Below are 22,010 nucleotides of genomic sequence, written 5' to 3' on the forward strand. Positions count from 1 at the left end.
AGCAAGAATAGTCAATAATAAGTTAGATCTTTTTTATTTAATTAATTATGTTTAATAAAAAAATACTATCAAGTAAAATGGCTACTTAAAAGTGTGGTAAAAAACATTTGTAAGCAAGTTACTTGTTATCGAAGACGATACGCGTCACACGTATAGAGGTAGCTTTGGACTGTGCTTAAGAATAGGTTGCCTGTTTTTATCAAATAGTGGATATATACAGATTGCTTATTTGTATTATTTATACTAGTAGATTCAGAAACATGTCACCTTATTATATATTCTAGTAGATGGGTTCAGGTCTACGTTTTCTACTATCACGATGCATCCTTTCGTTTATGCGATCTTTGAGATTGATAAGAGAGACATTTCTGATCCATTAGTAATTTATAAACATATATGAAATGTGAGAGTTTTAAGAGCGAGCACTTCGTAAGCGTGAAGCGCGAAATTACGAATGTGAATCTATAGCAGAATTACGTGGTTCAAGAGCCTCAAAGGGGTACCTGAAAAACAAAGGGCCATATGATTAAATGTAAATGCATATTTGCAATTTTCATACATTTTTTCATATATATTTTTTAGAAAATCAAGTACATTTCACATTTTGTCAAAATAAATATATAAGGTATCGAGGGTTCATGATTTAGATAAACAATATAGCTTTTACTTATTATGTATAGGTATATTAAATAGCAGATAGTCGTACGTTTTTTATTTGTGTAGTTTGTAAATCACACCGCCATGTCAAAAGCTTTTTCTATATCGAACATTAAAAGACACAAGCTATTTGTTACTGAGAACTAGAGCATATATGCTTAATCAAAATATTAAGATGATTTGTTGTCGAAGCTATTTTTATTACACCTAAAATTTACCATGAGCTAACTTTGTAGTATTGAATCATTATATACTATGGGTGTTTATATTTGCTTATTGATCTAGTTTCTTTGATATCAATTTTATAATATTTAAATAATTTCATACAATATTGAAAAAGCGCTAGCTATCATCACTGTCTTTCTTGTCTATATTGGCAATGATATTTCTTGTTTTTTGTGTACTTATTTTTAACTGATTCGAATATTTTTAAAATGAATTATCTGTAGGTTTTAGTTTCTTAGGTTTGCGCGATTTTATTGTATTTTTCGAGAATTTTATCGCGAACATCAAATACTTTTGCCTGGTTAAGTCTTTTAAGGCTGAGATTTAATTTTTTGTTACTGCGTTCTAATTTTATCAGAAATTTGTGTAGTAAGTTCATTATGTAAGTTGATTGATTACTGTACTTAAATACTGAATATCATAGTCGATTGATTTAGTAGCAAATGAAGTTCTGACATTAAACCACTAAATGGAAAAATGAGCATTATTATAGTAATAAAAAATATTAAGGATAACACCAGCTTTGTTCTACAGTGTAAAAATACACAAGAAGGTGATGTGAAAACTTAAAAGTTTTTTAATGAAAAACTAATTTTCGCAATTGTCCTTGCTAGTATTTCTGGTTATTTATAAAGAAACATGCATTATAATAATAGTGTAACCTTACTATTTAACTTACTTCGCGATACGACATTTTCTTTGTTAAGTTGCACATAGCTTAGGATTACTTCTATGTTTGAAATCGCATGCCATAAGTCATCCGTAGTCACATAGTGGGTGAGAGACTGAGAGAGTACGCAATCTGCGTCGCGTCGCTTTGTCACAGAAATTGGCGATTGCACACAGAAATACATATCTTACTGGTACACGATTCTTGTTTAATAATATATTGTCAAATAAATTTATTTAATTTTTGCGACCCCGGGACTCATGGTTTGCGCTTTACTGTTTTGGATTATTTTATTGTATTTGTGATTAGGAATGACAAAATATTAGTTCTGCCACTGACGTGAAGTACAAATTTTTTAGTGTTATAAATAAGCAAGCACCAACATATACCATATTGAATTAATAAATATGAAATAAGTATGTTTTTCATTTTATTATTACCTAATATAATATTTCATGGGTGTTTTAAAAACATTAGGTTTATTAAATGCTACTATTAACTTTTTTTATCAATCTTATTTCTTACTAACATATTCACATATCGTTCAGCTCTGTAGATTTTGTATGCAAATAATGAAGTTTTAACGGAATGGACACACAGAATTATATGACCACTCGTAAAACTCGGTCTGTTTCAACCCCGTCGGAGGTTTTGGGTTCGGCGATAAAAAGTGAGCACCATCAGCCCAAATACCACCTACTCGGGCCCTAGTCCAAACCCGAGCTCCAAAACGGCCCTGGCAGACATTATGGCGCAATATCCGTGTAGTGTTGACTATAAGACATCGTCCCTTGAACTTGGAATACCAACCGAGAACAAAATTTATACCGCATTAAGCCAACCCAACGAATAAATTCAATTTTTAAGCCTACTTTTGAATAGATGACGGTTTATTCCCAATGACTAATTTCTGTTTTTATTTCTTTCTAATACGTTATTAAGAATAAAATATAACAATCCCCAAAAAAATGCGTTGCTTGAAAAAATATTTGATACACAAACGACATAACTCTTCTCGCCAAATGTATCAAGGACCTTTAATCTTTTATGATATATACAAAGGAAGTAATATTATTAATAAATAATGAAACAAGGAACTTTATTAATAAAATTTGAGAGCTTTAATAAAGGATTTATTAGTTGTTAACCGAAGGGAAAATATAAGAACAGTGCTAGATCAGAAGGGTACAATTCTTGACAAGAAGCATTCATAAATGAATAGATTAAATTCTAGATACAAAATTTCGGAGTTAACCTTGCTCTGAAACAGTAGCTTAAATTAAGTTGTTGAAAATAAACAGGTAATCTCAATATCAAACTTAGAGTGAGCTTGTAATTTTTTGGTATTAAAATTTAAATAATGCCAAGCCTTTCATAATTTTTATTTTCTTAATAAATATAACTAAATTTTATTAAAAGAGTTAAAACTTATTTACGTAAGAATCATCACACTTATCTGCCATATATAGATTACAAGCCATAACACATACAAAGTTTTTAGCTTTAATATCATTTTTGTTGCCAGTGAATGACGATTTCTTTTTGGCATGAAAGGTGCGCCATCATGTAATATAAATTATATTCTTAATTTATGGACATATCACATTAACTAAGAATTGCCTGCATATAAATTCTGTCATGAATACAATACACCTGCCGATATATTTAATATTTTTGACGTTTTTTTGTACTAGTATTTCAACAATTTTTTTTATGTTCGTGCCCAAGAACAACCATTTTAGTGTTGGTTGCCGATTGTTTAATGTTTTTTTTCTTTGCGAAAATATGACATGTTATAAAATACATAAATGAGTAAGTTTATCCAAAACTCAACGTTGTAAACTTAATGAATAAAATAGTGCTTTATTTTTCTTTACAATTCCCAGAATATATTTTATTCTACTTTCACTGTCTTTTCAGTTAATTAGACGGTATGTTACAGAGAGCTTTTGCATATATTTTGTATATTGGTACTCAGGTACGATACCTTATGAAGTGTTTAAAAATATATTAGATAAATATTATTTAAAATAATTTTATTTTATGGGATTTATGATATGCATACATTTATATTTATTATTATTCGCGTTTCATGGCTGATTAGGGAATCGCTAATCCGAGAGGGCTCGGATTTGTCAATAGTGACTTTGCGAGATCGTAACATATGAAACGGGTAAAAAAGCGTCACATTAAGCGGGCGAAGGGTTCCGAAATCCTTCCATCCCCTCTGAATTGTTGGCCCCGGGGGGTGCAAAAATAATACCGCCGAACAAGGGCGGAAAGAGGCGCCCGGGGGAAATTTCGCCCACTGTTCGCCAACGATCGTCCCCCGCGGTGTTGTGATGGAGTGAGAACTTTAACAAAGTTGTAAGAATATATAAGTGGAGATATATAATTAAATAATTTGGGCCCATTTCGGGTGAATTATATACTTCCGCAACGTTAACGAGCTGCATTAAAATATTGATTAAAATGTAAAAAAAATATTGATTTTCTCAAAGATAATATTTTCTTATTTTTTGTGATATATATTACGCAAATTTATTCAAAAAGTGTAGAGCTATTCTGTGATAGGTAATATTTAATTATTTACAGCTTCAGGATTCTTTGAGAATCGAACTTTAATGCTGTTATTTGTGACAAATTGAAATAATAATAATCGACGAAAGGATTAAGATTCTTGATGAAAATAAGATAAATTATTTGGTTAGTCTATCCCGTTTGTGGTTGTGGTATTTTTGCTATACTATATTAATATCATAGTGAAACTACAAATATCAAACTATAATATATAATTTATTTGATTAATTTTTAATACTTAATATAATAAACATAAGTAAATTATACAAACAATATTTGAAAAAGTAAAATTTTCAGTTTTAAAAATTTTTACAAAAAAACTTTTTTGTAACAAAATATATTTTTTTATTTACAAGATTTACTTTATTCTATTTTATCATCGATTTATAAAGTAATATAAGTTAAAAATCTATACAATATTAATTTACCATTGCTAAACCAAAATTAGTTAATTTGAAACTTAACTAAGTTACGTAGACTTTTAAAACTTTATGCAATAATATGTTTTAATATTATAGCACGTTCTTAACATATTATTACTATAAATGTTTTTTGCTTTTACATAGCTTTAAAATAACATTTTTACCTTAATCTTCTGAATAAATCAGTAGAACAGAAAAATAACACTTAATACAAAAAGAAAATACAAAAATACATATTTGGAACAGAAATGTATATAGCGTGTGTATGATATAATAATAGAAAATTAGGTTTATATTATTAAATAGCCCTATTGATCTTTTTTGTCATACCATACTATTAAATTTTATTAATATTGATTTCCTTATGTTTCAGATACGCCACAATGAAGAATATACGCAGTATAAAACCCAACAGATAAAAATATTAATATTTTAATAATTACAAATACAAAATAAATGATTATACAGTGAGTTAAGTTAAATTTAAAAATAATAAACCACAAATTATGTGATATACTCAAATTATAGTGCAAAAAAATTGAACATGTTTTCTATAAAAGAAACTTTATTGTGGCCATTGGTGTTGCTGATGTTACTCATCAAAACAAGTAAGTAAATCTTATATTATATTTTGTATGTTTATGTATCATATATACTTATATATTTTGAGTTTTGTTTATACCATTATACAAATGAAAAACTTTAAACTTTCATTGTTTTAATTTTCGAGAGGGTCTCTCAAACAGTAAAACAGGGAGTGTATTATAAACAAAAGTATTTTCTTTCAACGTTATTACGGTACTTATGATAAGAACTTTTAAATCTGTACAATTATACATTTTATGCTTTTGCAAAAAATTATCTGTATCCCTAGTGAAACATATACACTATGACCTTTTGACATTTAGAAATGGATTAAGAAAGGCCAAAAGGGCAACGGAAGGTTCATGAAATAAACTCTACCTGTAGTGCTCAAGGTATTTGTTTGTGCGGAAAATTGTTAAATCGTGTGTGTGTTTATTTATCGTTGTAGAACGTATAGATAAAAATACACACATATGCACCAAAAGGAATATTTATGATTGAGTTATTAGGCGTTATAATATATAGGAGTTTGAGCTCATATTTTATTCACGTCGTTATTTTCAAACTATAATACATAAAATGCAGATAGGGTTTAAGATTATGTGTTATAATTGCTATTTACACCAGTAATGGCAAAACTTTAATACTCTGTGTGTCAAAATTATCAAAAAAAAAAATTAAATGGGGTGCTAAGTCATATCTAGAAATATCCATAATTTTGTAGCATTTTAAGTTCTTGTAAAAAAAGTTATATCTTGTATATAATTATTTATTAAGAAAGCAAAAACTAATAGTATCTCACATTAGTGACTTTTTTATGATGAATTGCATTTGTTAAATCTTAAACTGAACGTTAGTTTTTCCTTTACTTTAAGACAAAACAAAAATTTCAAAAATTCTTTATTTTTTCTCAACGTGCCCCATCTGTCATCACAGACCTTTTAATTTTAGACATATCTATGTCACGAAATGTTTTTACAACAATCTTTTTTCGGGATTCTAACCCTGAGGGGTGTGACTTCGCAGCCAGCAAGACGCAGGTGGAAGCAAGTGAGAATTTTAATGTATTATATTACATATTGCGACAACCTATGATAGGCGAGATTGCTATTCTCCGAGTGGTGGTGGAGAAGCTGGCGCAGGGATGATGTCCGTTGAAAATCCTCGGAGCTCTAATTGGCGTGGCTGCGACACTGTAGTGGAGATTGATCCATTTTTGCTGTGGTGCTCATATGGTGGATTCCCTCTCAGGACGTGAGCGTTTTTGGAATATATTGTTATTAAAATAAAACAGTTCTTGTAGCCCTCTTTCTGTGATTTAATCTTCCTTTTAAAATACCAATTAACTGAAAAACATCCATGCACTTTGTCAACAACTTGGATAAAATGGTTCTATACCTCTTTTGCCAAGTTGATTATAAAAACAATAACGCTTTCATGTAATTCACCTACGTATCTCCAAAACTATAAATTAAAAAAAGTTCACATTCTCGTCGAACGGCTCGAATAACTTAGTCCGCTGCTTCGCAACGTGAAATATACACACACATAAATCTAGCACAGTTGAAGGGCAGTTGCAGTGCAAAATTTCGCTAGTAAAATATCGCTTTTGGACAACGGCAAAAGTTTTCGCGATAACACTAAATATGCGAGTTCGTCCTCATGTAACACATTTCGGCTCAGTTGAAGTTTCGGGCGGCAAAGCTGAAAATCGGGAAACACAGAACCGGCTTCAGGTTTTCCGCGGGGACCGGGCTCATTGTTTAAACCGCTGTCACCCAAGTTTGCCGCAATATTCACCAACGAAAAATGCCATGGGAGTCCTGTTTAAAAATGCAAAGTGGGACATTTTTCTCAAACATATAAAAATTGCTCAAATTCTCCGGTGGATTTTTTTATGTCGGCAATATTTTGCAGCAACGATCGATTGTGATACTTGTTTGGAGCTAATGAAAATGTGACGGAGATTTAGACAGATGTTTGTTAAAATAATATAAATGGGCGTATTTTAGTACATTTTGCATTTATTATTTATTTATTTATTATTTATTATTTTATTAATTTATTTAGCTTAATAGCTAATCTATACATCTAACAAATTTAGTAAACATATATAAAAATATATAAAAAATACATAACAAAAAGAAAAAATAAAAATATACAATAATAAAGTCTTAATATTTTAATTTATTTCTATATGTACGAAGGTGTTTTTTTATTCCATTTATGAAACCCGTTATATACCTTAATTATATAATAAAAAACAGTAGCCAATATATAAAACCACCTGTCACTTAATCATTAGAATTTGGTGTATAAGTTACACAGATTTCAAAAGGTGTTTGATAGAGTAAATCACGATTTACTTGCAAGAAAATAATTTCAAATCTAATTTCTGATTTTATAAAGGTTTACATACTTGATTTATATCTTTCTATTAAACTATCTAGTAGATTAACGCCACCCGTGTGTCTATTGTATTATTATATGACGAATGGACAATCTATATCGATGTTTCGCTTTTCTGGTAGTTAGAAAGCCTATTCTTCCTGAATGTGGTAGATCCAGATTCAAGAATGATGCAAACTAAAGTATCATAGTGGACACGAATGACTGACGAATGAGCTCGAAGCAATGACACACACATACAGAAAAAAACCTAAATTTTTAACTGCCGTATATATGTCAATAATAAATAACATGAAGAGGAGAGGGCCCTGGTTAGATCTTTAAGGAACCCTCGAGAGGATTAGTATTGTAATTAACGTTGTACAAAAATTAAAATAAGCGCAAGATTAACTTCTGAAAAAGTATTCTTAGGCTTAAGGATGGCTTTAACAGAAATATATTTGAAAAATATTTTTATTACCATGTAAACGTGAAAAGGCAGAAAAGTCTGAAACATTTATTGGCACGTTAGTCGGCTCGTGGGCTGATTCGGTTGGCCGGAATGCAAAAATGTTCTACCATGTTTTTAACTCACGAACGCCATTTGTTAGAATCATATCGTCTTTTGACAGGCTGATAAATTATTCATGGACCACACAAAGCGGAGTTCACCTATTCGCGTCCGTCTATTAACATATTTTCGGTCTCCTTTGATCGGGCGCTCGCGAAAAGAGACGCAGGGCCGTTTTATGTTCGCAAAACGGACACACTGCAGAGAATGATGAAAGGAATGAAATGAAGTAAGAAAAAAGAACACAAAAATGCCAGAGAAATGCCTATCCTTTAATTCTTTCCGGTTTATGTAAATATCGCCTGTTTATTTTGCGTCGCTTACGTAAAGTATAAATAAATACATACGCGTATGTAAGCATAGCGATAGGATTTCTGCGCTGCTGGTAAAAATATATAAGGGAGTTGTGTATTTTATTTTTGTGTGTTTTCTATATAAAATTGTACGTATTGCGGTCGAAAGGCGTAACTTGGACGAAATAAATTGTATTTTACACGTACCGTTACGGTTTGACGCCTTAAATGAAAATTTAAGGCTAAAGTGAATAATGTGTTTTGTTAAACATTTTATGTGGGTTGCTTATAATTTAGTATTTACAATAATGTTTATTGAAATGCGTAAAAACATAAATTTATATTATATCTTAATCACCTACATAAATAAAAATTTAACTTAAAATCGAACCCTCAACCAATAAGTATGTAAATACAGTCCAAAAAATATTTTATTTTAGGATTGGTTTTTATTATCTCAATACCAGTAGTTAGTTAAATATAAATGTGGTTTTAAATTATTTTATGGTTTACAAGAATAAATTAAAAAAATAAAATATGAATATTAGTAATATAAATATAATCAAAAAAGTATTAAAATTATTTAGCAGAATGCTATTTATAACTATTGGGGACCAAGAGCTACAAAAAAATATGTGTATAAAAATATGTATACAAAAATAATTTTCAAAGTAAAATAAATTATTAAGCTCAAGATTATTTATATTTAGAGCATTTAACTAAGGATTTCGAGCTACTTAAATATTTTTATTTTTTCTAGAGTAAGATGTGCTTTAATATTTCATGTTTATTGTTAAGCTGCTTGGTATTGACGTAGGCTCTGATTCTAGAGATTAGTGGGTTAATAATATGCTACAGTACGAATACGTCAATGTTCTATAACTGTTGTTTAACTATATAAAAAATGTATGTTATAGCTTTATTATGAAATAATTCGAGCTTAGAAAATTGTTACTCTATACTAGGCCAGCGTATAATATTAGCTTGTTTGTAGTGAATTTTTATTTTTTATCTTGGTAATGTACTTTTTTGTTAAATATTGGTTTTAGGGTCGTAGTGGCAGTAAGCCATTCGAACCAAAATTGCGCGATATGCTCAGTAAATTTAATTTTAGAGTCCAGGTGTTGACCCTAAAATTTTACGCTCACCCTTTATTTAATGCAGTTTACCTTTACAAGGTAAAGCAATCTCCAACCGGTGCCCGCGAGTCGCGTGCTACCTTCGTTCAATATTGTAAAAACTGAATCAATAATATTATTTCAGAATTGAAATAATTTTAAAATTACTTCTACATTATCTCTTAATAAAAGTGCTTAAATGAAAAAGCAAAATATATGACAAAATAGTATTTCATGAAAAATAGACTAACGTCTATTTTTTTTGAGAATATAAAGCATTTTTTCTATAATGCAATAAAACTTTTTTTTTAAAGGCAGTATATTTAATTTCTTTTAAAATTTAATTTATTTGCCGTATATAAAAAAATAAAATCTGGAAAAAATCTTAGGTCTTCACAACAATTATTTTAAAAAAAGACTTATGTGTAGTAAATTTAAGTTCTAAATAAAGAAAATCCATTTATGAATTTATTAATATATGCTTTCAAAGCGTAGCAGAAATAATCTTTCTTAAAAGAATATAGCTATTAAGTCTTAATACATGTTATATATATATGGTTCAACTTCTTTTGAAAAATAACAACAAATTTAATATTACTAACTCCTGAGACACAGTGCACTTTTCTATTTTCTTATTTAGTCATAATTTTGAATTTTTGAAGGGATGATTAAACATTTTTGCTGCATATCATTTGAATGAACCGAATATACGTCTCAAAGATGAAAATTAGTCAATGAATTGAATGTCATCGACATTTTAGATACAAATAAATTGTGATTATCTAAGAACAGAAACAAGAACATTATTCACTTTGAAGTACTGTCTAAATAAAGCCACGTTGTTTTTTTTTTTGAGTTGACATCAACACGTTACCTATAAACTTGTAGATATAATGTATAGATTTAGAATCAGATATGTACCTTTATGAATTGTTTATTTAAGTGTCTTTATTACACTTTTATAGGTTCATAACTACATAATAAAAAATACCATGCACTCTAAGAATATCATCTGTTTATGATGTTTCTTTGCAAGAGCTTGTTTATTTCTTTCCCTAAAAGCAGATAAAAAGTAAAACATCTTAAAAATATTTCTTGCATTGCTAATTTCATTTATAAACCAGATATTGATGTACTTATATCAAAAAATAAGCTCAGTGTTCACATTAAGAATAATATGCTACTTTTTTGTGTGAAAAAGAAAGTTGTAATCGATCCATTAGTAATATGGGTTACATTGTAGGCAAAATTAAATATTACATTATATACGGCCTAAACAATTTATAAAAAATTCTAAAACATCCAAAACTGATGCAAGGGTTGTTTGTATGTTGTAAAAATTATTGCTTTAGTTTTTTGTTGGTTTATTTTAATTGTACATTTAATAAAATATATATTTAAGTTAAAAAATAAAATTATAAAACTAAATTGCAACTGGTTTAATACGATACACTCTTGTTATGACGGCTATGTTGTCCATGTAAATGTGTGTCTGAATTTTATTTGATAGGAATGTCATTAGTATGTAATGAAGAGGAACGGTTTGAGAAAACTAACCTGCAGGACTCTTGTGCTAGGATTTAACGAGGTATCAAAATTTCATCTGCGACCTTTCACGACAAATAATGCCTTGATAAAACATTGATTCAGTATAGTCTTTTCGGCGCCGAGAACCGACAAAGTTTAGACCCACTGCTTTATAGAATCCTTATTTATTTTATTTATTTATGTCATTGTAATTGGGGATGCTATAAACTAGTTTCTTGATTTAACGTATTCTTATTTTATTGCACTCAATGGGTATAAGACTATTTTTAATGAGATAATTTTATAAAATATTACTATCGAGATCATGTAACAATAATTAGATTTTTTATTTTTTAATTAGTTTTTCAATAATGAAGGTGGATTTAAACAACCTTTTTAATGAAAAAATGTTTTAAGAGGCATGGTCTAATTAATGTTTTAACACAAACACATTAAACAGTAACTTTGAAAGATGTAAAAGTGTCTTGAGTATAGTCTGAGGACTTCCAACTATTTTTTTTATTATTCACATATTCGGAAAAATAAAAATAAAATTGGATCTGCGCTACAACCATATTAAAATTGTTTCGAAAAAATATTGTCACGATTATTGCGGTTTCTTGAAGGGTACTTGTATAGTTCTTAACATTTGTGTAGCAGTACAACGCGAAGATTGTTACGATACATAATGATCGAAATGTATTTTTCGTCGTTCTGCTACACCTACAAGACTACGGTCATAATCATTGTACATATCGATATTTTTTTTACGGAAACTTGAAACTTTGGATTTGAGCAAAAAAGCACCCCACTTTATTTTTTTAATTTAACCTTAAATCCGTGATAAATTCACAACAGTTCAAACACCGAAAGGTTAATTATTAAATACTGACTTTCGCTTCCATTCCTACTCTCACTTTCACAATAAAAAAAGTCATTACAAACAAGCGTAACCATCACAAGTTTTTTTTGTTTATAAAACATTTATTTCAATAATGTAAATAATTTACAAACAGAGCATTATATTCGATTTACATTACTGGTTTATAACCATTTTCGTGTACAAAATTTGTTACTAGCTACAATTTAATAAAAAAATGAAAATATAATAAATTATGTTGGTGGTATATTTTAAGGGTAAAAACTAAAAACCTTTAACAATTAAAAAAAAACGATAGATTAAGTGCTAATTGGAGTACATTTAGCTAAAAATCTGGAATTATTAATATGTTGTCTTTAGGGTCTAAAGCAAAATGTGCTTTGTAATTTTGTGCTTATATTTAATTTTTATATACATATTTTCACTATTTTCTAGTATGGAAATGACAGTGTTATTTGATATTTGATATTTTAAAGCTCTCATGAATTTTTTTACATTTAGTTTAGAAATATGTATTATAAATTATTTTAATAGCTTTATTTTAGATGACTTTCAATTTAAAAAAAAAACAGTTTTGCTACTGTTATTTTAAACTAATCAGAAATATGCTAATATGGGTCTCATTAGTTGTTTATAGATACAGATTTTATTTTTTAAATATTGGTCTAAAAGCCGCAATAGCGGTAAGCATTTTATAACGGAATTCCAAAATGTATTTTTATTCTACAATACTGCCCTGTTCATTTAAAAGAGGCGATCGTAAAAATTGTTTACGTTTTGTCATTATAATTGCTTATGTTTTATTTTAGTTGATTCACATTCTCCATGTCTCGATATCTGTATTTAATATTTAATTTTTTTTTTAAATTAGTATATTTAAGACCTTAAGCATTTGTTGAAATAGCTGTATTTTCAGCGTGCATAGATAAATGCGTATTTTTAACTTTATAATGTCGTTCGTATATAATATAGAGATAAAAGACTCTAGCTGAAATTTTATGTGGTATGAGTGTTAATTATTTAATAAAACAACATAGATTCATACTACATACAATCGTATTTAGCGTAGCATATATTCTAGGGTTTTATTTTTGTATAGTTTATGAGTCAAACCGACATGCCATACCGTGTCAAAAGCTTTTTCTATATCTAACATTTAAATGATGTACTGTTTTTATTATTAAAATTAACGCATATGTGCATCCATTAAACGATTTAGTTGATATGTTATATATTGATTTTCAAAGAAGCTGAACTGGTTGTTAATAATTTTTCAAAATTTATTTTTAATGCTTAAGAATTATTTTTACTAAATATCAGTAGCCGTGTAAGTTCCTAATTTAACCTAGTGCTCCGTTATCTTAATAATATCTAAAAAAAAATATGTTTAAATTCATTGTCAACTTATTTATGATTATAAAAATGAATTGGCAGACTATGACAAAATTATTTTGTAAATTTAGAACGGAAAGAAATGACGTGTATTATAAAGAATGGAACGGAAAACAATATGTTGTCACTTTTAAACTTATTATTTTAAAATGGTACTAAACAATCGATATACAATGGCAGTAAGTATCCAATATATTCACTTTGAAAAAGACTTTTATGTCGTTCGAATTATAAATCCCGTTTTTCAGGCTCAACGTGCGATTTATGTGAGGTTTATATTAATGATGTTAAAAAAAATATATTAAAATTTATTAAGGAATATATTTTACAATCTTTATATGTATCTTTATTTTCCTAATATTTCTTTTACTTTTTAAATTATAAAATAATTTGTAAGGAAAGTTATTATACAAATATATTTGTTTACTTTTATAATAACGTAAATTTACATTTTGTGATCCGTAAAATATATATAAATATTTAGCTATAATATGAATACTCGAATAAGTACACAAACTTTTCATTATTTGAACGCGGAAATTTGTAAAATTAATCTGAAATGAATATCGATATTGATTAAAATATGAAAGTGGTGTTTTAATCAATCACAAAAGCTATTTAATGGCTCTGTTGATAGTAAAGTCAATAAAAAATTCAAAACAGTAGTAGATATGTATATAAATAAGTCTAATGATGCCCCAGACATATCAGCATATTTATGAATATATTGTGAGCAAATTCACAACCAATTTGTGTTATAGAGATTTTAAAATATTTATATATCACATTGCCTTTAATAAAATATGTAAACGTATATTTATAAATACTGCTGAATCAACATATAAATTAATATTTAATGAAATAAAACCACTTCTGGCTTATGTCAAGTTTTCATCATTTAATATTACGTGTACACAGCTCGTGCGTAAATTAAAGATACGAAAATTTTCATCTCGGGCCTACGAAAATTGGATTAACATCCCATCTTCTCTCGTTTCTGGTTTATATTCGTTTTTTACCACTTCGAATTCGCAACGAAAGGAAGCGATCGGCGCGGAAACTTTAGGCGCGCAAAAGTTGTTTCGCGAAATTTCATTGATAATTCTTGTTTTCACCGAATTGCTCTTCGCCTTGAAAATTTTCCTCGGAGATATCGTAATACGGCTCCAGTGGATACTTTTGCTAAAAAATGAGCTTTCGAAAAGAGTGGGTAATAGGTTCGCAATCGAAATATTTTTTGTCTTGCGCTCATGCCAAGAAAAGTTAAAGTAACACGTGAATTACTTTTTCCTAAGAATATGTCAAAAGATATTTGTTCAAGTTTATTAGAAGCAGGAGGATTTATTTTTCGTGATTAATTACGGTTTTGCGCTTGACGGCTAATTAAAACTATGAAAGAGTTATCTGATGAATTTTGAAGGTACATTTTGCAATTAGCAATGCAAAGTTTTGATAAATTAATTCAATTCTTAGAATTACACTTCGTCCAAGATTCGAGTGGAGATAAAAAAGGATTACGGCTTTGGAAACAATTTTTCTGCTTTGAGAAAAGTTTTGCGGGTGTAATTTAGGGAAACGTAGTATATCATAACCCTGGTAAAAAATGCGAACGGTCTTAAAAGAGAAAAAGTGGATTTCTTAAATTTAAACCATTTTATTTTTAGAAGAAAAAAAGTATATTTAAAAAAAAAAATTACCTTTTTTATTAAAATTATTTAATAAAAAATCTAAAATGATACGATAAATCATAAAATATTGAAAGTTTAAAATGTAATTAATGGTTTAAATTGCTCTTGATGTAGACTTAAAAATTCTTAATAAATATAATATATTAGATTCTCAGATGACACTTGAGAATTTAAAACACGAATAAAATTTAATATTATATTACATACATACATACATACATACATATATAAATTTTATATAATATAATATTGTGTATATTATATAATACACGCTGATATCTATCGTTTGGCAAATGGCTTGATTTGTCGGAGACGTGACATTGTAAAAATGCTGATATCTCGGGACCCATAAAAATGTCTTTTTTATGACTTTATTCATTCGAATAATATACAAATATATCAATAAACATATATAAATATAATTTCACACAAATATATATACGAAATATTATAATACATTTTTTTTATATAATTCCACTTCTGAAAGCTCATTTTTAGTCTTATTACGAATGTGGTTGGTTTTCACACAAAGAGTATATTTTTTATATTTGAAACTAGGGCTAAGTCTTGGTAGATTTTATCCGGTTTCTACCGCTTCAGTTCGTGGCGGTTCCGGTTTCGCAACTGGGTACGCGCGTTGGATTAAAGCACGAATTTTGCAACCGACTCGAATATTGGAGCGCGCGCATTTTCAACTAACAATAAATATTTATCAGATGGGTGCGCGTATTTATGGTTTTCGATTTGCGTGGAAGCCATATACGACAATGAATACAGGGTGGTCTGTAATAAATATGTATTATTTTCTTAATAAAAAAAAACCGTGCAGATACATTTGCTGTTGTAGTACTTTGATATAACTTTTAAGCTATGCTATATTTTGTTTTTAATTGTATACAGTAACATTAAAATATTGTTCTTTAATTTAGATAACTATCAATTTTGTTTTTATCTCTTATATAAAAAATCTGTTGATATAATTAAAAACTAAGGAAAAAATAACTTTATACTAACTAAAAAATCTGCAAAATTAATTATGCGTACCAAAAATATTATTAATAGATATAATAAAATATTAATTTTAATCCATGAACACTTATGGGCAACCGATTTATTCTTAACCCTTGGAGTTACGCTATGAACCCTGGTACAAAGCGGCGACATAAAAACTACTCTGTAGAGAAAATGAGTCAGAAACAGATCGAATGCATATTTAAATTTAACCCTTAAATGCATGATTTTTCGAAATTTAAAAATAAAAATATTTTTATACTAAAATTAGGCTGAAAATTAAAAATATTTAGGTTTATTTGTGGATTATATTTATAAAAAAAATGCTTGTTGTAAATATGCAACATCATTCAAAACGCGAACAAAATATATTAAAATTAAAAATATACAAAAAATATTTACAAGTGGAAATTATTCAAACAATTTTCTTTTCTTATTAAAACATAAAAGCACGCCACATTTTTCACACATTGTATGTGTAATTCCATTGCATTTCGGCATTTTGCATCTGTTCTTCTTGGTCAATATGGACCAGTGTCTACAACTGCATGTTTTGTTTATTTTATGCAACTATTACAAAAAATAGAAATCAAAAATAAATAAACAACGGTAGACTAACCTTTTTGGAGTATATAAATTAATTTTATTTCTACTAACACCAATGAAAACAAATGTTGAAATTCCCAAAAATGTGACACATTTGCACTTAACGATTTTTTTTAAATGGCATTATCACGTGTACAGAGACAACTATTGAAATAATTTGAACACACAATGGCTCGGCGTTTGTTACACATATGTAACATTATGCTTTAGAGTTCCTTTATTAAACGTAGACTGAGTTATAAGCGCTTAAATGAATTGTTGCAGATTTGCAACACCATGCATTTAAGAGTTAAATCATTTGCATACAGAAAAAAAATGAATTTGTAACTTCCGTATTTATTTTATAAAAAATATTGGATCATTAATATTGTCCCTTAAGCACGTAATCTATATCTGCAAAAAATCTTTAGAAATGCTCGGCTTTTTTATGAGAAACGCGTTTCACTTCGATGATCCGCTAGTTATTTGTGTCGTTTATGACATCTTGGCTCGCAGCATTTTTGAATCAGGATCTATAATTAGGATTTCTTTCAAGTAATAAAATAGTCACTCTTGATTTCATTAATATAAAAATATTTTTTTAATATCTGTTCTTGTATCTCAGTGATTGGATTCGTTCTTGCAAAAAGTTGTATGTCGCTAAGAAATTCATCAAACCACTAAAGAGCGCTTGTCAACCAAATTTTTCTCATGGAATTCTAATGTTGTTTTGATTTGATTTTACTTGAAAAAATCGCAATTTATGCTCTCACAACTATACCTACATACTTTGATTTTTGATAAAAACTAATTTTCGTAAAATAAATACATATAATTAACCTTCCAAATCTGAAATAAAAAATATTTAAGTAATAACTTAAAAAATAATCATTGAAATAAACTCAAAAATTAATTTCGGTGATTTGTATAACTGAATATATATAATATAACAAAGTATTAAGCTAATTAATATGTTAGCCTTCTATATCAAAAAAGATAAGTTATATTACTTGCTTCATTTAAAAAGTGTTAATTTTTTTATCTGAGAAATTACTTCAAAAGAGAACGATTTGTCATGGCTTATTTGAGGTTTAAAACACAACAATAACGCGACTGTTTCGTTCTCATAAAAGAAAGAAAATAATATACGCCTTTTTTAAATGAAAAGAAGAATTCGGAATGAAGAATTCATTCATCCAAATAATTGCTGTCGGAATAGATGGAGAAGAGTTATTTTTTAATGGCGTTCTTGCCATTGCGATTTGAGGTAGTGCAAAGCTAAAATATTTTTAATGCTCGTTTAAAACATCCTGTATATTACTTGAAATGAAATAAAAAAAAGCAAAAACCAATTAAAAGCGTGTTTATACTGTTTGAATGAAGTGAATTGTGGACAATGTGCTGATTGTGGACAATGTGCTGTCGCGTTTTGTATGTATGTAGGTTGATTGCTCTTGATAAATTGTTGTTTTTTGTGATTAATTTGTACGAAAATAGATTTTCGTTTATCACTTCTCTAAATGATGTAAGCAAATACATTATATACAATCTATTATTAAATTTGAGTTTGTATTTATGAAATTCAATAACTCTTTACTATATCGAAAATACGTATGATATAAATAATTAATTATATATACATTCATATACAATTTATTACAATACGTGAGTGATATTAATAGTACTCTTCTTATATCAGCTTAATATTACCATGGAATAAATAACACATTTAGATATTCTGTTCAAAGTATAGTGATATACATTTTAATGAGCTTGTATAATGTAATGCATTAATGTAAAATGTTCTTTATAATTTAAGGAACAATATACGCACAGTACATTATTATTATCATTAGTACTATCTTCGTCCAAAAACTGTTAAATAAATTTGTATGGTTTAATATAAATTTTCGTTTCATTACGGAATATTTGTTTATATCGCAATTTGAACTTTGTATTATAACATTTCTTTATCATATCTAGTTATTATTACTTTATTTGACATATTTTATAAAAAAAAAATAGAATAAGTTACGTTGTTATTGAGGTGCTATATCTAAGTATTATTTTGATAAAGTTTTAACGTATTTTTATTTTAATTGCCCATTATCAAATAAGAAATTATTAATTAAAAATTAAATTCTGATAAAAATGAGACAACTGTGTTTTTATAAACAAAATCCTCTTCTTTACAAAGAAAAAAAATAAGCTTCGTTTATTTTGGGCCTTCTTGTTTGTCAGAATAATGAAAGCTTAATCATTTTCACGCAAGTCTGAAAAAAATAAAGTTTACTGTTTATAGAAAAATTAAAGTTTAGATCTTATTTTGATTTTTGACTCGAAATCTTTCTGGTCAGCAACGTTGAGTCAATACAAAGATTCTTTAAAACTTTATTTTATATAGATATGTGTGAGAGTTTTCTTATCTATATGAATGCATCCTCAACCCTTCTTGCTAACGATGTTATAAATCTTACCCCATTTTCTAAGAAGCGTTTTAACGCGTTGTGTAATCTCCACCATGCGTGTTCCCTACAATTTTTCGATATCTTACCCGTTGCCGAATCGCTCGCGCTGCGAATACTAAATACGGGATTGAGCAACCGACATTGAAAACCGGGTCTTCCGGTTCCGGGATTCAAAATTCCATAAAATACGAGCTTGGTTTCAGCGGGGGTTGATCACGATAAATGTGGCCGTACGAGCGGAATTTTATATGGCGGCGTCCGTACGAGAAGATTTTATGGCGCAAGGGCACTTCGATAAGACTCGTCGTCTGCTCTGGCCTGATCTTGTTTCATCTTTACGATCGTTTTGCGCTCCTCGAGGCTTCGAGGTGAAATAGAGACTGCGCCCGAGGATTCTCTCTATTTTATCTAGAACATTCACGTCTTTTTCTCGGTCCGTATTTAACACAAGAAAATTTGTTTGAATTGAAGAGGTCATTTTTTTAATTTTGTAAATCTACTAGTGATGTATATTCAGAATCTTAAAAATAAATTCAAATTAAAATACATATTCATATGTGCTAAAGATATTCAGGTAGTCTAAAAAATATTTAGGTATTAACTTATAATTTAATAAGGAAAATTAACGCTGACAAAACAGGGCAAGAAAAAACAGCGGCAACGCAAAACACCGCAACGCATGTATAAAAAATAAAAACTCGAAAATATTAATAACAGGAATAATATATATAAAAAATTCGATAGAATACCGTAACGATAAAATAAAAATCGTTACCACGTAGGTTATATTTTCAAAGTTCACATTTGCATTTTCGTTGATCGACATTATTTTTAATACATGCTATGTAATTTTATTTAATAAGTCGAATCTTGTTATAGCGTTTCACAAAACGTGAATAAAAAAACATATATATTTTTTCAATTAACATAAAATTTCTCTATCGCAAAAAAATAGTTTTAAAAATAAATAAAATTACGTTTAAATTATGTTTTAAAGTTCACAATATTACGATTGAATTTCTTGCAAAAATTATCGACATTATTACTGCATTTTACATTTATAAAGCGACATTTAAATACAATATTATTAACGTTTTTATTAACAAAATATATTTAATAAAAATCAAAATTACATCACAATTGTTTTGAAAGTTCGGAACCCTCTGGAAACTAGCTATAGAGACGCTATGTACTTAACTGCAGTCAAGTGGTTAGGTCATGGACTCAAAAGGATAGCCGGTACTTGAATTTGTAAATGGCTGATTTATTATTTCTAGTGCATATCTCTGCTCATTTTAATAAACTGAACATAAATCTTTAAGATAAAAATCCGTTTATACATTGAATGTTTCAAACAGCGTCGGCTGTTGAGAATTAAACGAAATTTTGCCTATCTGAGAATTTAAACAGTAACCTCATTTACTTTAAAACACTGTCTAAAAGAATACGTACAAATTAGATCTGCAAACTGGCAGATATAATATGTAGATTATAAATTATAAATTTAATTTCAAGTATTTTTATTACACTTATAACAAAGTAATGAAAAAAACTTAAAGAATATATTCTGTTTGCCACGTCTTTTTTGAAAAGTACGTTTATAATTTCTTGTATGAAGCAAAGAAACTATAATTAAAACAAGACATTTAGACAAGTATCTTTAAAATACTCTTAGCATTGCTTTTTCATTCATAAACCAGATGCACTAATTTCGATTAGATTGGGCCTTTTTAAATGTTGACAATATTTATTTTTGTATTAAATAAATCTCTGCCTTTGATTGTTATTAGTCGAACTGGAAATTAAGGACGGCCAATATATATAATAAAATGCTTAACATAGTCCAGTGTGCTCTATTTTATTATTCAATATATTATTACAATTGAACATTTTTAAATTTCAGTCTATTAAGGTAAGGTTAAAAAAGATGCGATATGAACGTTATATGAACTTTAATTAAATAAAAAAATAATATATATCGACCGTATGTTCATATATAAATTTTCTTTTTTTCTTACAAAAATTAAATTTTATTTTAGATAAAATATTAAAAAATGAAAATATACATATTTATCTATACTAAAATATAATAAAAATTAAAATTTTGCAAATTAAAAATTAAAAGACGTAAATTTTATATATGTACATAAGCAATACTTCAAATAGATAAATTTTTAATTTAATTAAAAACGCGACAAAAAAGTGAGTTAAAATTAATTTTGCATACATTTTTTATTGTATAAAAATATTTTGATATAGTATATTATATATCATATCTTCAATGTAATATGTATCTTTATTATGTATTACATAATATATAAACATTATTGTTTTCGTTGAGTAATTTATTACTAAAGCAAAGATGATAAAGTTTATACTCGCTTTTGGAAATTACACACAAAAGAAGCACATGTTATACTAAAATTTTGCAAAATGTTCATCATTTATGGTTAATTTTCCGTAGAGCATAATTAAAAGTAAGTTTAATTTATCAAAATTATTTCTGATTATTTAATAAATAAATAAGATCTTTTTTTACCTTTACTTACTTGAGATGGTTTCTAGATAAATTGGATACTTAATTGGTATATCATTTTTTTTTCTAATTAGTTGGTTATAAATAGCTTTCACACTAGATTGGTTTTATAGGATATATATATAAAGGGATTGGTTTTATGAAATAACCTACATAAAAAATATATAACATTCTACTCGCTTAAGGTCATATGAAAAAAAAGTCTGGCACATATCCGAGTACGTGACATGTCTCTTGGGTATTAAATGTTTGTCATTCTTTCCCTTTTCGACCTTAATCCAGTGTTTTGCCAAAATTTTTTGTCATAGTGTGTATAAAGGTGCAGTAAAAAATAATACACGAGCTTCATCACCGAAAGAGTGTAAATTAACGCTACGTTTAAGATGATACTGAAAAAAATATTATATGATTACT

General features: G+C 27.9%; 1 protein-coding gene and 1 long non-coding RNA gene across 2 annotated transcripts in view; one reads left to right on the plus strand and one right to left on the minus strand.

The window, feature by feature from the left end:
- The window catches only part of LOC148231934 (uncharacterized), a 326,124-nt gene that overhangs the window by 256,757 nt on the left and 47,357 nt on the right, over positions 1-22,010 (minus strand). The window lies entirely within an intron of this gene.
- The window catches only part of LOC148231936 (zwei Ig domain protein zig-8-like), a 97,670-nt gene that overhangs the window by 14,322 nt on the left and 61,338 nt on the right, over positions 1-22,010 (plus strand). The window contains exon 2 of the mRNA XM_088191744.1: positions 4,928-5,162. Within this exon, the coding sequence (XP_088047870.1) occupies positions 5,099-5,162 (64 nt within the window). The 5' untranslated portion in view covers positions 4,928-5,098. The remainder of the gene's footprint in view (positions 1-4,927; positions 5,163-22,010) is intronic.

Source organism: Plectrocnemia conspersa, unplaced genomic scaffold, assembly GCF_051122295.1.
Source record: "Plectrocnemia conspersa isolate PC_06_02 unplaced genomic scaffold, ASM5112229v1 ptg000009l, whole genome shotgun sequence".
In the NCBI taxonomy this organism is placed as follows: Eukaryota; Metazoa; Arthropoda; class Insecta; order Trichoptera; family Polycentropodidae; genus Plectrocnemia; species Plectrocnemia conspersa.